Below are 16,963 nucleotides of genomic sequence, written 5' to 3' on the forward strand. Positions count from 1 at the left end.
ACACCTCTGCCACGTGGTCTGTCCACTGCTGGTGGAGACCACCACCACCACCACCACCACGTGGTCCTATCCACTGCTGGTGGAGACACCAGCACCACGTGGTCTATCCACTGCTGGTGGAGACACCACCACCACGTGGTCTATCTACTGCTGGTGGAGACACCACCACCACCAGCACCACGTGGTCTATCTACTGCTGGTGGAGACACCACCACCACGTGGTCTATCCACTGCTGGTGGAGACACCACCAGCACCACGTGGTCTATCTACTGCTGGTGGAGACACCACCACCACGTGGTCTATCCACTGCTGGGTGGAGACACCACCACCACGTGGTCTATCCACTGCTGGTGGAGACACCACCACCACGTGGTCTATCTACTGCTGGTGGAGACACCACCACCACCAGCACCACGTGGTCTATCCACTGCTGGTGGAGACACCACCAGCACCAGCACCACGTGGTCTGTCCACTGCTGGTGGAGACACCACCACCACCAGCAAAGCGGGCAACGTGGTCTATCTACTGCTGGTGGAGACACCACCAGCACCAGCACCACGTGGTCTGTCCACTGCTGGTGGAGACACCACCACCACGTGGTCTGTCCACTGCTGGTGGAGACACCACCACCACGTGGTCTATCTACTGCTGGTGGAGACACCACCACCACCAGCACCACGTGGTCTATCCACTGCTGGTGGAGACACCACCACCACCACGTGGTCTATCTACTGCTGGTGGAGACCACCACAGCACCAGCACCACGTGGTCTATCTACTGCTGGTGGAGACACCACCACCACCAGCACCACGTGGTCTATCTACTGCTGGTGGAGACACCACCCACCACGTGGTCTAACTACTGCTGGTGGAGACTACCACCAGTACCAGCACCACGTGGTCTATCCACTGCTGGTGGAGACACCACCACCACGTGGTCTATCCACTGCTGGTGGAGACCACCACCAGCACCAGCACCACGTGGTCTATCTACTGCTGGTGGAGACACCACCACCACGTGGTCTATCCACTGCTGGTGGAGACACCAGCACCACGTGGGTCTATCCACTGCTGGTCGGAGACACCACCAGCACCAGCACCCACGTGGTCTATCTACTGCTGGTGGAGACCACCACCACCACGTGGTCTATCCAGTATTTGTACGGCAATAGGGAATGTGAATCTGGTAAATGAGCGAAGACCTTAGGTCAAATTTGTTCTTTGAAACAGAGAGGAGATCCAGCAGGTAGTCTGCGGATTTTTTTTGTAAGTACATCGTGAATAAATAAAATCTGGTGCACAAGCCGTCGAACATTGAGAGTTTGGACCCAATGTAGGGGGAGGGTGGGGGGAGGGTGGGGGGAGGGGGATGGTGGGGGGAAGATGGGAGGTGGGGGGGGAGGTTGGGGGAGTGTGGCGGGGAGGGGTGGGGGGGAAACTTGGGGGGAGGGTGGGGGGGAGGTTGGGGGAGTGTGGGGAGAGGGATGGGGGAGTGTGGGGGGAGTGTGGGGGGAGTGCGGGGGGGAGTGGTGGGGGGAGGGTGGGGTGAAGATGGGGGGAGGGGGTGGGGGGGAAGATGGGGGGAGGGGGTGGGGGGGAGGTTGGGGGAGTGTGGGGGGAGGGTGGGGGGAGGGATGGGGGAGTGTGGGGGGAGTGCGGGGGGAGTGGTGGGGGGAGGGTGGGGGGAGGGTGGGGGGGGGAGGTTGGGGGAGTGTGGGGGGAGGTTGGGGGGAGTGTGGGGGAAGGGTGGGGGGAGGGGTGGGGGGGAGGGGTGGGGGGAAGATGGGGGGAGGGGTGGGGGGGAGGTTGGGGGAGTGTGGGGGGGAGGGATGGGGGAGTGTGGGGGGAGTGTGGGGGGGAGTGCGGGGGGAGTGGTGGGGCGAGGGTGGGGGGATTGTGGGAGGAGGGGAGGGTCGGGGTTGTGTGGAGGGAAGATGGGGGGAGGGGTGGGGGGAGGGGTGGGGGGGAGTGGTGGGGGGGAGGGGTGGGGGGGAGGGGTGGGGGGGAGGGGGTGGGGGGAGGGGTGGGGGGAGGGGTGGGGGGAGTGGTGGTGGGAGGGGTGGGGGGAGGGGTGGGGGGGGAAGGGAGGTAAGTTGGAGGGGGGATTCCTTGGCGGGAAATCGCTGTCAAAGTTCCTCCAATCAAATCCCCGGCTCAGCGTCACGTGGTTCCTGCCTAGCGACAGTGCTGGGCAAGGTTAAGGACAGTGTCGTGGGCGGGTTGTAGTTTTTTTAAATGGCATTTTAATTGACGTAAACTTTACATTTTCTTTCTGCTAAATTAATGTTCGTAAGATTGTGTTGCTCGCAACAGGGCGAAGGGATTTATTAGGAATCGCGAAATTTTCGGTGAAATCGACAGCGGAGCGCAAAGGGCTTCTCCTACGGCTAGGCCGCGTTTCTGAGGTACAATGAATTCGCTTTAAAATTAAACGAAAATATATCGCGTTTGGTCGTGAATCTCCGTAAACTTTAGATGCAAAGTATCTCTTTTTTTATTGCGAATGTATGTGCCCGGCTAAACGATTAACGCTTGTCATGTATTGCAGTGTACGTAACACGCATTTATCGCGTCTGAGAAAATTTCATTTAAAATATTTATTTATTTAAAAAGTACAGCTTTCTCCGATCAAGCTTAATCTAAATCACGCGTTATTTCAATTATACTGTGGAAGTGTGTTCCGGCGAGAACGCGGAATCTCTTTTTTAATGCATTCGTGTGGATTATTGACCATACTTCACCGCGCTGGTCAATGATGCACAGCGCACAAGCTGCTAAGCAGCGTCTGACACTTGCTAAGAATGGTGGCCATCCCAACACTGTTCATGTTGGTTGATGTTCATGGTGACGGTGATGATGCTGCTGCTGTTGGTGGTGATGGTGGTTGTTGTGTTGGTTGTTGTGTTGGTGGTGGTTGTGTTGGTGGTTGTGTTGTTGGTTGTTGTGTTGATGTTGGTTGTTGTGTTGATGGTTGTGTTGATTGTTGCTGTGTTGATGTTGGTTGTTGTGTTGATGTTGGTTGTTGTGTTGATGTTGGTTGTTGTGTTGATGGTTGTGTTGGTGGTGGTTGTGTTGGTGGTGGTTGTTGTGTTGATGGTGGTTGTTGTGTTGATGGTGGTTGTGTTGATGGTGGTTGTTTGTGTTGGTGGTGGTGGTTGTTGTGTTGGTGGTGGTGGTTGTTGTGTTGGTGGTGGTGGTTGTTGTGTTGGTGGTGGTGGTTGTTGTGTTGATGGTGGTTATTGTGGTGGTGGTGTTAATGGCGCCGGGTGCTTAAAACGCAGCGGGGGTTGTGACAGTAGGGGGCACAGGTGGTGCATCTACCAGTCTTCATCTTAGTCGGTCAACCCATGGCACCTGCTTGCGTCAATCCCGTGACCTCGTGCACCAAGCCTGGCACAGAGGGGTACAGCTGGTGGTGCATCTGCCAGTCATCTCAGTCAGCCAACCCATGGCACCTGCTGGGTCTGTCCCGAGACCTGCACCTAGCCTGGCACAGAGGGGTACAGCTGGTGTGCATTTGCCAGTCATCTCAGTCAGTCAACCCATGGCACCTGCTGGGTCTGTCCCGAGACCTGCACCTAGCCTGGCACAGAGGGGTACAACTGGTGTGCATCCGCCAGTCATCTCAGTCAGCCAACCCATGGCACCTGCTGGGTCTGTCCCGAGACCTGCACCTAGCCTGGCACAGTAGGGGGGTAACAGCTGGTGTGCATCTGCCAGTCATCTTAGTCGGTCAACCCATGGCACCTGCTGGGTCTGTCCCGAGACCTCGTGCACCTAGCCTGGCACAGAGGGGTACAGCTGGTGGTGCGTCTACCGGTCATCTCAGTCAGCCAATCCATGGCACCTGCTGGGTCTGTCCCGAGACCTCGTGCACCTAGCCTGGCACAGAGGGGTACAGCTGGTGGTGCGTCTACCGGTCATCTCAGTCAGCCAATCCATGGCACCTGCTGGGTCTGTTCCGAGACCTCCTGCACCTAGCCTGGCACAGAGGGGTACAGCTAGTGGTGCATCTACCGGTCATCTCAGTCAGCCAATCCATGGCACCTGCTGGGTCTGTCCCGAGACCTCCTGCACCTAGCCTGGCACAGAGGGGTACAGCTGGTGGTGCATCTACCGGTCATCTCAGTCAGCCAACCCATGGCACCTGCTGGGTCTGTCCCGAGACCTCCTGCACCTAGCCTGGCACAGCAGGGGGGTACAGCTGGTGTGCATCTGCCAGTCATCTTAGTCAGCCAACCCATGGCACCTGCTGGGTCTGTCCCGAGCCTTAGACACTTCACGTGGCCTCAATGTGCACCTGGCCTGGCACTGGCAACGTGGTGACGTCCCTGTCACTTTGTGGCGAATGCCGGGTATTGGTATTGGTTGGTGGCATTGATCGTGATGGTGCTGTTGGTATTGGTGCTGTTGATAGATATCCCGATGCTGGTATCGGTGGTTGTGATAATGATGGAGGTGTTGATTGCTGTTGGTGCTTCTGTTGGTGGTGGTGCTGTTGCTGACAGTGCTAGTGGTGATTATGGTGGTTGTGGTGGTGGTGGTGGTGGTGATGCTGATCAGAATATTTATCCTGGAGGCATCCGATGAGCTATAATGCTCCTTTTCACAGACGTCCAGTCGTGGCACGGGGTCAGAACGTTGCAACAACAAACACAATACACACAAACACGATAGTGCAAAGTATAGGATCAGTAAACAAATCGCTTAAAAAAATGTGTATCTTCCCAGGTAAAGCCCACTGAGCTATTACCTTATTTTTTAGATGTGACCTGGCCACATTTGATGGTGCTGGTGTTGATATTGGCGGTGCTGTGGATGAGTGGTTGGTGGTGCTCCATCATATCGTTTTTTTTGGGTTCGATCGCATAAATATAAATGTGTTGTCGTTAAACCCGCCACCACCCAACACAGCCAATTAGTAAGGGTTGTCACGTAAACAAAACATGCCCATTCGTTACTACGGTAGTAGAGCAGACCGGTGTGTTGAAGAGCAAATCTACAACATTTACAATCTAAGTACGACGTTTCACCAGTAATTACAACTAACTTATTTTTTTCCTAAATCATACTTCTGCCCGTATTGATGCTCGTGGTGTTCACGTTGTTGCTGGTGTTGATGCTAGTGTTGTTGATTCAGATGACGGTGGTGGTTGTGTTTATGCTGCCACTGGTGTTAATGCTGGTGGTGTTCGCTTTGGTGTTGATGTTAGTGTTGTTGATTCAGATGACGGTGGTGCTTGTGTTTATGCTGCCACTGGTGTAAATGCCGGTTGTGTTCGCTTTGGTGTTGATGTTAGTGTTGTTGATTCAGATGACAGTGGTGCTTGTGTTTATGCTGCCACTGGTGTTAATGCTGGTGGTGTTCGCTTTGGTGTTGATGTTAGTGTTGTTGATTCAGATGACGGTGGTGCTTGTGTTTATGCTGCCACTGGTGTTAATGCCGGTGGTGTTCGCTCTGGTGTTGATGCTAGCAGTGTTGATTCAGATGACGGTGGTGCTTGTGTTTATGCTGCCACTGGTGTTAATGCCGGTGGTGTTCGCTTTGGTGTTGATTCCAGTGTTGTTGATTCAGGTGACGGTGGTGCTTGTGTTTATGCTGCCACTGGTGTTAATGCCGGTGGTGTTCGCTTTGGTGTTGATTCCAGTGTTGTTGATTCAGGTGACGGTGGTGCTTGTGTTTATGCTGCCACTGGTGTTAATGCCGGTGGTGTTCGCTTTGGTGTTGATTCCAGTGTTGTTGATTCAGATGACGGTGGTGCTTGTGTTTATGCTGCCACTGGTGTTAATGCCGGTGGTGTTCGCTTTGGTGTTGATTCCAGTGTTGTTGATTCAGGTGACGGTGGTGCTTGTGTTTATGCTGCCACTGGTGTAAATGCCGGTTGTGTTCGCTTTGGTGTTGATGCCAGTGTTGTTGATTCAGATGACGGTGGTGCTTGTGTTTATGCTGCCACTGGTGTTAATGCCGGTTGTGTTCGCTTTGGTGTTGATGCCAGTGTTGTTGATTCAGATGACGGTGGTGCTTGTGTTTATGCTGCCACTGGTGTAAATGCCTGTGGTGTTCGCTTTGGTGTTGATGCCAGTGTTGTTGATTCAGATGACGGTGGTGCTTGTGTTTATGCTGCCACTGGTGTTAATGCTGGTGGTGTTCGCTTTGGTGTTGATGCCAGTGTTGTTGATTCTAGCTGCGGTGGTGGTTGTGTTGACGCCGCCGCTGCGCGTGACGCTGGTGCCGATGTTCCCGGTGATGAAGCCGGTGTTGGGCGCTCAGACCATGCACAGGCTGAAGGGGCGCGGAGGCCGTGGGGTGCCCATGGAGGTTCCCATTTGGGATGAGCGCCAGGCCTACGAGGAACTTCTCTACTGGGAGGATCTCGTCCGGCGTGGGAAGCGTCTCCGGCCCGACGACTTTAAACGGTAATGCCCTACCCCAGCCTTTTACTCTTCCCCCGGTGTCTTGTCCGTTACTTCATGGCCCAGTATGCATCTGTGTATGTTGAACTTAGTTCGCATCGTACGTAGCCATCCGTGCTAATCGGAAGGACAACAAACTAAACACAAAAAGCAGTTCGTAATAAGTGAGTTTTCTATCGAGATTTAAAAGTGCCCTGCACACAACCACCCACCCCCCACTTGCCGCCCTTTATTCCGCACTGTTTTTCGCTGCTTTTTCACCGTACTCTTTGGTTCTTTCGGTAAAGTCACGTAGATAGAAAATTAATGGATCACGACGTTTCGATCGCTACACAAGCGACCGTCTTTAGGCGCTCTAGAACAGACGGTCGCTTGTGTTGCGATCGAAACGTCGTGATCTATTGATTTTCTACCCGCGTTGAGCTGTCATTTGTGATGGCCGGATCGCTTTGAAACAAAAAAAAGATCGATATAGCTCATTGTTTTTTACCTGTTAAATAAACAGTTTAGTTTAACATACGGACGAGCACACAGACGGACAGACTTACAGACTAGACCTTATTTACACACATTTTCAACCTTAGCTTGAGAGTGTTAAAACCACCTATTAAATTAACACCGCCCCACACTCGCCCCACCCCCCCATCGCTAACCAACAGCTACGAGGACCTGAGCTTCTGGTACGAGCGCTATTGCTTCGAGGAGGACATGCGCTACCAGGAGGACATGCGCGCCTACGAGGCGGAGATGCGCTACTGGGAGGAGTACCAGCGCTACGAGGAGGAGCTGCGCCACTACGAGTACCTGTCGGCGCAGGAGCGCTCCGACCAGGCCGTGCGCAAGCCCAAGCTGCCCTCTACACCCGGCCCGGTACCGACGCTAACTCGCTCGCTCGCTCACCTAATAGCCCACTGGGTTATTCACTCGCTGGTTCGCTGGCTAATCTACTGCATCACTCACTCGCTGGCTAGTTTCCTGGCTAACTTACTTGCTGGCTCGCTCACTGACTCGCTCACCGGATAGCCCACTGAGTCATTCACTTGCTGGCTATCTCGCTGCGTCACTCATTTGCTGGCTAGTTCCCTGGCTAATTCACTTGCTGACTTGCCGGATTGCCCACTGGCTCGCTCACCGGATAACCCACTGAGTCATTCGCTCGCTGGCTCGCTCAATGGCTCGCTCGCTGGGTCATTCACTCACTCGCTGGCTAATCCGCCGCGTCACTCACTCGCTAGCTAGTTGGCCGGCTAACTCATTGCTGGCTCGCTGGCTCACTCACTCACGAGCTACCTCCACGGGTCGTTTGCTCGCACACTCGCTCGGTCACCCGCTGTCTTCATGCTTACTTGCTTGCACACTAGCAAATAGATTAAATATGTACAGGAACGCAGGACGTTCCACTGTATTTGTAAAACAACGCAGACAGTGCCAACATCATTGTCACCACCTCCAGCCATGATCTATCCACTGCTGCCTCCATTCCTTACGGTCCTACGACACGACACATTTCGGGGAAGAATATGGGTAGTTGTGCGATTGAGTGAGTGCGTGAGTTAGCAAGCACGTAGACAGCTCGTGAATAAGTGAGCAGGCGAGTGAGCGAGTGAGCGCGTGGCTAGGTGACCGAGCAAGCAAGTGAACAGGTCAGCATCGAGTGGCTGACTGAGTGAGTGAGTGACCGGGTTAGTGAGTGAACGAGTAAGCGAGTGACACAACGCTCGCCCCACTTTCAAGATCCGTAATGCTCACCCCCCCCACTCCTCTGTCTCCGTCTCTCCGCCACACTCGCCCCCATCCCCGTGCTTTGCCCCTTGCTCTCCTGCCCCCTCCCCCCCCGCCGTGGTGGCTGTCACGCTGAAGGCCCAGCGGCCCACGTGCCACTCGGAGTACGAGCGCCACGTGTTGGCCAAGCACACGGCCATCTACCCCACGCAGGCCGAGCTAGAGGCTGTGCAGACCCTGGTCACCGTCACTGAGAAGGCTCTGAAGCTCCTGTCCGATGATTTGGATACCGACGCCGGAGCTGCCGGGGCTGCTGGTGCTGCTGGTGCTGCTGCTGCTACTCCCGGAGCCGCCTCTGCCGGGTATTTTTAAATCCTTTATATTAAGTTCGCTTGCTTGCTTACGACCGTGCAAATCTTTCGGTCGTTTTTTAACCCACTTCCCGTGATCCAATAGAGCTGACATTTTGCACACGGATTCATTGTGCGTGACAATGCATTTTCGTGAAAAAAAATTCAAAAATTTTACACTGTTTAGGGATAAATAAATAAATATTTTATTTGCCAATTGTTTAATGCTGCCAGACAATCATCTGACCCATAGGTGGCAGCCATCTCAAGCCAGAGGACGAGAGGACTCTAGCCGCCCCGATGCCACGCATATAAAGGATTTATAGTGAAAAACTTTGTTTTTACGGGTTAATTTTTTTAATCTTTTATATTAAGTTCGCTTGCTTGCTTACGACCGTGCAAATCTTTCGGTCATTTTTTAACCCACTTCCCGTGATCCAATCGAGCTGACATTTTCCACACAGACTCGTTGTGCGTGACAATTAATGTTCGTGAAATTTTTTTTTCCAAAATTTTACACTTTTTAGGACAAAAATATGATATTTAATTACCAATTGCTTAATGGTGCAATGCAATCATCTGACCCATAGGTGGCAGCCATCTCAAGCCAGAGGACGAGAGGACTCTAGCCGCCACGCATATAAAGGATTTATAGTGAAAAACTTTGTTTTTACGGGTTATACTTGTTTTGTAGTTTAACACGTTGCACCTGATGAGTTGATGAGTTAATGATGACGTCACCCTGCTTCTGCTGCTGCTCTATTTATGACCGGGAGTCAGAGCAGAGCCTCACCATTCTGGCGAATTGCCCGATGATGCTGGATGCAATTACCAGCGAAACGTCGTACGACTCAAAATTGTTTTTTTTGGTAAATGTTGTGGTTTCACGCTTCAACACACCGGTGGGCTAAAGCAGTGAACTATTTGTCTTTTGTCAACGTGACACTTTTTTGCTGATTGGCCGTGTCGGGCGGTGGAGGGTTACGACACATTTATAAATAACGCGATCTAAACCCAAAATCGTCGATTATGAATATTTTTTTGTACTTTCTGAAAATGAAACTTTTTTTGTTCAACGCAGGAAAGCCTCAAGGCTCTGTCAGAACAGGCTTACGGCTCCCTAGATTTAAAACTACTTTCTTTAGAACTGCTTATTGTATTTTTGTCCTTCCCTCCCACACCTCTGATTGGCATGGCTGGCTACGTACGGTGAGAAAGGAGTTCAACATACATACAGCATTGGGATGTCTGGCCCCATGCCGGTTACATTCTATACTTTCTTTATTTGTAGTTATGGGGAAAGCGGAAAACCCAGAGAAAACCCATACACACCAAGCGGGGGAAACGTACAAACGGCACGCAGAAAGGCACATGGGGGCCGGGAATTGAACCCGGGCCCCTTCTTGCTGTCAGGCACGAGTGGTACCAGATTTGAAGCTTTCGTGACTGCAAGGATTCATATTCTTAGGTTTTTTTTCAGTAAAGTCACGTAGGTAAAAAATTAAAATTAATAAAAGTAAAATAAAAATAAAACATCCGCACATAGTTTACACAACAAAGCTCATTCCTAACAGCGTGCTTCAGCCGCACCGAACCTCACAAAAACAATATCCAGGGCCTACCTTGGCTCCTCCCACCCTCAACCAGTATATATACAAATACTGCTTCCTTGGAATTTCTCTCACTTGATACAGCTATCGTGCTGTGACGGTTCCACCTGAAGACGAATGCTTGTGTTGCCTCCGAAACGTCGTGATTTTTTATCTCAATTTTGGAGCTTTCGTGACTGCAGGAATTATTCTTTGGTTCTTTCGGTTAAGTCACGTATAAAGATAAAATAATAAATTAAATAATAGCATACTACGATGTTTCGATTGCAACACAAGCAATCGTCATCAGGTATAAAAGAAATAGCAACAAAAATCTAACCAGAAATCTATAGACAGACACACAAGCAGACAGACATCACACAGAGAGAGAACACGTATCGGCAGAAAGAGAGAGGTCGTTTCTGTGACGAGGCCTTAAATATAGAGAGGGGGCGGGGGCGGAGACTTTACCGAAAAAACCTAAGAATACGAGTGCTACCGTTGCGCCCCGCCCCGTTGTGTGGTTTCAGGGCTGCTGCTGCTGTTGCCTCTGGCTCCGGGGCTGGTGGCGCCGGCGGTGGCTCTGGCGGTGCGGTAGACCCAGCGGACCGCACCCTGCGTGGCGTGATGCGCGCTGGTCCCGTCGCCAAGGGGCTGCTGCTCAAGGGTGACTTGGAGCTGGCGCTGGTTTTAATCTGTAAGGACAAGCCGACCAAGACGCTGCTGGGACGCATCGTGCAACTTCTGCCCAAGCACCTCAAGGTTCCACTCAATAAGGGGGAGGATGGGAGGGGGGCTGTACGTTTCAACGTCCATGATAAGGCAGCTCGCGCTCATTTGTGGCCGGGTCGCTTCTGAAACAGAGCTACAAAGCTCGGTGGGACTCGCCTGGTAAAAGACAAAATAGTTTATTGTTTAAAATAATTTTAGACCTGCTCTTTGGTTCTTTCGGTAAAGTCACGTGGTTAGAAATAAAATAAAATAAAACAAATCACGACGTTAGTATGTGCTGATCACCCGCCACACACGCGACCTGTCAACAGACTTAACAACAAGCGGTGTAGCCCATTCGTAGTTACGAGACTGGGTTTAAGAAACTTGCGCCGTCCGTTTCAACCGCCGTCCCAGGAGATGGAGTCTAACTTGTTTTGCGAGTCCAGTGTGATGAGGACATGACACCCACGGCAGCATCACATCTTATATCTTTTCCAGATGTGTATTGGCTGGCTCGGTGACACGTATGCACTTTTTCCACTGGCGTATCCGAACCGAACCAGCACACGGGGTACCTCGTGCTACAGTTGGGTTTCGACTGGCACTTGAACCAAGCCGTGATGCGTTGGCCTCGATCTTGAGTGTCAGGGGAGGGACCAACTACGTCAATCGTCACGCGTGCGATGTATCCGTTCCGCCGTGAGGGACGCCTGCAACGCATCCCGACTCTGCTCCCTGCGCGTGATGTCGGCGGCACGGCTCGGCTTGTCGCAGTCGAAAAACAAGCTGGGGCCACTCTGGCCTGGCGGCCTTGGCGCGTTGAAAAATCGGTGCAAGCCTCTGTCCACCCACGAGTATTAATTGGTTCAACACGGTTAAGTCATCTTCTTGGTTCTTTCGGTAAAGTCACGTAGAATGGAAATAATAAAATAATAAAAATAAAACATAATAAAATAATTCTCACGACGTTTCGGCCACAACGCAAGCAGCTGTCCTCAGGTGGAGAACAGGTCTGAGATTCAGACGCTGTCTTCTCTCCACCTGAGGACGGCTGCTTGCGTTGTGGCCGAAACGTCGTGAGAATTATTTTATAATGTTTTATTTTATTATTTTATTATTTCCATTTTACGTGACTTTACCGAAAGAACCAAGAAGATGAATCCCTGCAGTCACGAAAGAAGCTTTAAATCGAAACGGTTAAGTCAGTTGGCAGATCGCGCATGCGGTGGGTTTTAAGTGTGCATCCTCCCACCTCTTTTCCGAGACATCCGGCCGGACAGCGTGGAAGAGTAGGCCAACAACGCCCTCCTTAAGAGGTGCTCTCTCTTGGGGAATGCCTCAACGGGCCGTCCCTTCTCCGCCAGCGGTGCCGCGCTGCGGGTTGGGTGGGCAGCGCTCTCTGACCTACGAAATTTTCCGCTCTCGTCCCTGCAGACGGTGCGTGCGCAGGCGGTGGCCGAGAACAAGGAGTCGTTCGGGGTGGAGAACCAAGCCCAAGAAGCAGCCCTGCTGGTCACCTGGAACCGGCCGGGGGCACCGACCCTCACCATCACCGTCACGCTCACCTGCCCCCTCATCCGCGAGGAGGCCGATCGTAAAGCCGAGGCTGACAAGAAGGCCGCCGCCGTCGTCGCCGCCAGTGCAGCTGCCGCCGGCGCAAGCGCCGCTGCCACAACCCCGACAGCCGGTGCCAAAGGTGCCGCCCCTAAAACGGCTGTCAAGACCGAGTCAACAATGCCGCCAGCGGCGGTGAAAAGTCAAAAAGGTAGTGTGAGAGCGGACGCCGGTCGCGACGGTCGTGTTGGCGGTTTCCGTGGTGTCAAGTGCTGCTGCGTGATCGTAGCTTGTCGGTTAAATGGCATCAGTATTACGTATGTCTTTCTAAGGCACGGCAGACCCAAACAAGTGCTGGAGAACGCAAAATGTAGCCCAATTTTCACCCGGGCAACTGGAGATCGGTACATAATAAGTGTGTCTGACCTAACATTAAAACTGACAGTAAAATATTTAAGAATCGCAAGCGACAAACAAATATATACTATTAAAAAGAAGAATTAAAAATGTTTATTTACTTAAAATGTCATTAGTGTGAACGTACACCGCCCTGATGCTTGTATTGTCGCCGTTGATGTCACCTAACCCTGAACCTTTTCCCAGTCTTCGCCATCAAGAGAAGAACAACTTTGTAGATCCTTCCGACAGATTCTAAACAAGCGACACCCTCTGCATAAACAAAACAACAACATTTAGCTTGCGCAGTAAAAAGAAAACGCTTACAGACCACAAACAACTCACGTGGCAGAGAACAAATTGCAGTCACTTCCCCATGCAGCACTCAGCATCGCCATATACCCTCCCGCGACCGCGTTTGTCGGTTAAACCATCCGCCTACTCAACAACGGCTTCCCCTCTTGACACCGTTCGCCGCGACTCCGTAATTCCCCGACACTGTCCCCCGTTCCGGGCAGTTCCAATCGGATCCCCAAACTACTGGGGAAGGGAGGCTTATCCGGTCCACGACTTTATTCCGCACGGATCTTTGCGGCGTTCCAAAACGGCTTTGCAAATATTAGAACCCCTCGCTTTCGAACATCTTGACCGCACGAATTGGGCGCTCGACGATGGAACTTGCGTTTCTATTCGTGGTGCGTGCTGTTGCTCCTGTCACGTCCGTCGTCGGCGTCGCGAACGCTTTCATTGCAGAAGCTGCACCGATCCCGTCACCTTTGTAGCAGTTGGCTAGTTCGCGATAGCTGCAGCCAACGTGGATTCGAGACGCATCGCGTAGCAATGCTATCAATTTTTTTCCTCACACGTGTGTGTGTGTGTGTATCAATTCTTTCCGAATCGAATTGTGACCCCGAATCGTGGCATGAGGAAACACGGACCGACCCGTCGATTCAAATCGCCCTTTTATCGCTCGCTCCCCCGACTCCGAGCTCCGTTTGCCGTCTCTTCTTCTCCGTAGCAGCCCCCCCGTTCGGCACGGAGCGTGACGAACCGGCCTGGTGCGATCGTTAATAACACTGGTCAACAATAAAAAGAACACTTTTTTTTCTGGCCTGGACTTTTGCAGCTTTTTTAGACTAATTTCAGGGTGCCGATTCCAAATCTGATCTCAGATTTGCTCTATCACATCTCATTTTATGCTATCGGCATACCCCATTTTAGTTGATTTTACCCGAAATTAACTCCGTCACTTATGATTGCAAGTTGTTGCGAGTCGGTGACTGCTTTAGTGTTAAAATATGGTGCAGTTTTTTTAGGATAGTTTGTTTACAATATCATTTTATGTAGATATCCACATTTATTTAATATTTTTCTTCCGCAGTTTTTATTGACAAAATGCAATATTTGATATCTAAAAAACCTGACGTGATGGACAAAAACTGATGCCAGATTTGGAATCCGCACCCCAAAATTACCTTCAAACCGTTGGAATACCTCATGCCAGACAAAAGTGTGTTGACCAGTGTAATAAACCCCCGGTCGGCTGTCCCGTGCGCTTCCGTGCTATGCTGCCGTGCGTTTTTCGGCACGATGTTTCCCGACACTTTTCCGCGCTCCGCGTTACGCAAGCTTCCTCGGCTACCGAACGGAACGCCTGAATTTGTTCCCCGGGATCCTGCGTAAGCATTGCCAGCCGCTGCTGCAGCCTGTCGTAGGCCGGACGGTGTTGGTTATTTGGTTCGTTGGGGACGGAAAACAATCGGGTGTAGCCAGAGGGAAGCTGGAGCAGCCACAGAAAGCTCCCGTCACCTTGCCGAACAACGACGCGGTTCAACCCGCAAGCGCACGGGAGAGTTGTGTGCGGCACAGCTGCGGAAACAAAAACCTTAGCAAGCGACGGAAACGAGCGCGGTTGTGTAAACGTGACACCGGATGTGGTTTACGTCCCCAAAAAACGCCGCAGATAATGTTAGCGATAATAACACCGCCTCGGAAGAGGTTGTTTTATTTCCTTTGAAACGTTTGGGTTGAGAACGATCGCACCAGAGCTGATTCATTGTTCTTTTCGTGTCGAATAGGCGCTGCAGTTGCCAGAGGGAACGTGGGGATAGCGCCAAAGCAAATCGCACGTGTTGAAACTGATTTGGCTACAAGTGTCGGAAAACGAACAAAAATATGCGGCCGAGTCACTGCCAGTCTTTCATTTTTTTTGCCGCTGAAAATAGTTTTTTCGCAGATTTTTCGTTTTCAAAAGCCGTGCAAATTATCCGATCGCCGCACAGCGTAGAATCACACTGCCAGCCCGCAATTCCTTACGCCTCCCGGTGTTCCCAAAGGTGAATGAAGGCTGCATGGGGATACTGCAACACATTCTCGGTTACAATTCTAGGTTGTTATAACGGAGGCGACGGAGAGAGTTTGAGTACACCTTCGGCAAGCGGCATTCTGCGTGCCAGCCTGTGTCAGACCGGCCACCCGGTGGGAAGAGAAACAATAACCCAAGCCAGCGAAACAAAATAATTTCAGCGAAACAAATGTCCATCACCGTTGCCGTCTCTGTCATTCCTACCCCAAGTATTGCCTTGCTTTGAGCCCAGATGCTTCACGTTGCAATGATACTCAATTTACTAGCGTATTGCGGGGCTCTTTAACTGACGGACCGCTTTAATCGTGGCCCGTCTAGCTATGGGCCACTCGCGCTTCCTTTTCCACTGCATAACCGAGCCACACGTGGGGGCGTTGCCGAGCCAGCTTGACGCGGCTCGGGTCGTTTTTTTTCCACTGCGGAATCTCAAGCCGTGCCACCAACGACCTCGCCGTTCCCCCCCGCCCCCCCCCCCCCCGAGCCAGAATGGGACGTCCCCTCGAGGCCAGCGTAGCACGGTTTGCTTCCGGCTCTGCACGGAAAACAGCCAGTGGAAAAACCACCTGCACAGTGAGGGCCCCAAGCTTGCTCGGCTCGGATGTAGCAGTGGAAAAGGGGGTACAAGTGGCCACGGTTTGCCGAGACGTAAGGAGTTAGACATTCGTGAAATCAAACCGCGATGGACGAGAGAGAGAGAGGGCTATCGGGAGACGAGGGGCGGATTGGCGGTTGTGTGTACAGACATTATCACTTTGACGCTGTTCGACGTTAAGGGCGGTGGGGCGGCACACAGTGGAAACGCTCGTGCGCCACAGTAAGAAGGACTGGGGTTCGATTCCCGAATCGGCCATCCTTATGTGGGGAGTTGTGTACATCCTCTCTCCCCCTGTTCTGCATGGGTTTCCTCCGGATTCTGTAAACGGCTATTGACCAAATCAACCCAGTGCTGATAAATTGGCTGCAAATGAACTCATTTGGGATTGCAACATCGCCCCAAGACTGAACTTGGCAGGATCTTCCAGAAAAGAGAGTCTTGAGACTCGGTGAGGCTTTCCTGGGTAAAACAAGCGCTGGTGGTAATGTCTGTACACTGGACCCATGACATCACTATAGGAATTACTGTGGCCTTCCGTAACGTACAGTCGGAAGAAACTTTTGTTCATTTGGGTGGAGCCTGCGAGGAAAGGAGATGTACACCGGATGAATTGGCTTGGAAGGTCCCTTCCGCCCCATCGTGCCAGTCTGGTGCAGAGCAATAATTAGTCGTGATGGCGACGGCAACGTGACCACATTTGCATCGCAAAATCAAAGGGAAGAAAGAACGTGTTCACCGAAAGGGTCCAGAGCCCATACGATCTTTTGGAAGACAAGACCCTCTTGGTTTTTCTCATCTTATTTTCTGAAAAAATGTTTGTATAGCGCTTTATTCCAAGGCACTTTACAGCAAGTAGTGATAGGGGTTGGGGTACTGATACGAATAGGGGTAGTGATGGTGGTTGGGGTTGGGGTAGTGATGGGGGTTGGGGTAGTGATAAGGGTTGGGGTAGGCCTGCTCGTAGCTGGGGCGCCCGGGCAGGGAGTAGCAGTAGCAGCAGGACGATGATGGTTGTTCTCAGGGAGGAATGGAAGCAGCAGGTTTCCATAGTGAAGATGGTTGTTTTTTGCCACGTTCTCATTGGCAGCTTGCGCGTCTCAACCAGCTCGGAGAACGGTTTTAGTTGCCCTTGCCATTCATTAGCAAGTCGTAGCCGGTTCCCGCAGTCGATTAGAAGTCGAAGGTCGAACGTTCTCTCCTTTCGGTGAACGCGTTTCCCCTCCGTCAAATGCGCACAAACGCGCACCACAACAAAACAATCAA

The 16,963-nt window shown here is 52.0% G+C and overlaps 1 protein-coding gene across 5 annotated transcripts in view; it reads left to right on the forward strand.

The window, feature by feature from the left end:
- The first annotated feature begins 2,130 nt into the window (after positions 1–2,130).
- Positions 2,131–16,963, forward strand: part of LOC144740677 (uncharacterized) — a 42,919-nt gene continuing 28,086 nt past the window's right edge. Inside the window, exons 1-6 of one of the 5 annotated variants that reach the window (XM_078623478.1) lie at positions 2,131–2,406; positions 6,172–6,418; positions 7,075–7,285; positions 8,276–8,499; positions 10,607–10,838; positions 12,225–12,555. In XM_078623478.1, coding sequence (XP_078479604.1) covers positions 6,237–6,418; positions 7,075–7,285; positions 8,276–8,499; positions 10,607–10,838; positions 12,225–12,555 — 1,180 coding nt within the window. In that variant the 5' untranslated portion in view covers positions 2,131–2,406; positions 6,172–6,236. The remainder of the gene's footprint in view (positions 2,407–6,171; positions 6,419–7,074; positions 7,286–8,275; positions 8,500–10,606; positions 10,839–12,224; positions 12,556–16,963) is intronic. The other 4 variants (XM_078623473.1, XM_078623475.1, XM_078623476.1 and 1 more) reach the window with 4 other exon arrangements.

Source organism: Lampetra planeri, unplaced genomic scaffold, assembly GCF_965212315.1.
Source record: "Lampetra planeri unplaced genomic scaffold, kcLamPlan1.2.h2 scaffold_267, whole genome shotgun sequence".
Taxonomy (NCBI): Eukaryota; Metazoa; Chordata; class Hyperoartia; order Petromyzontiformes; family Petromyzontidae; genus Lampetra; species Lampetra planeri.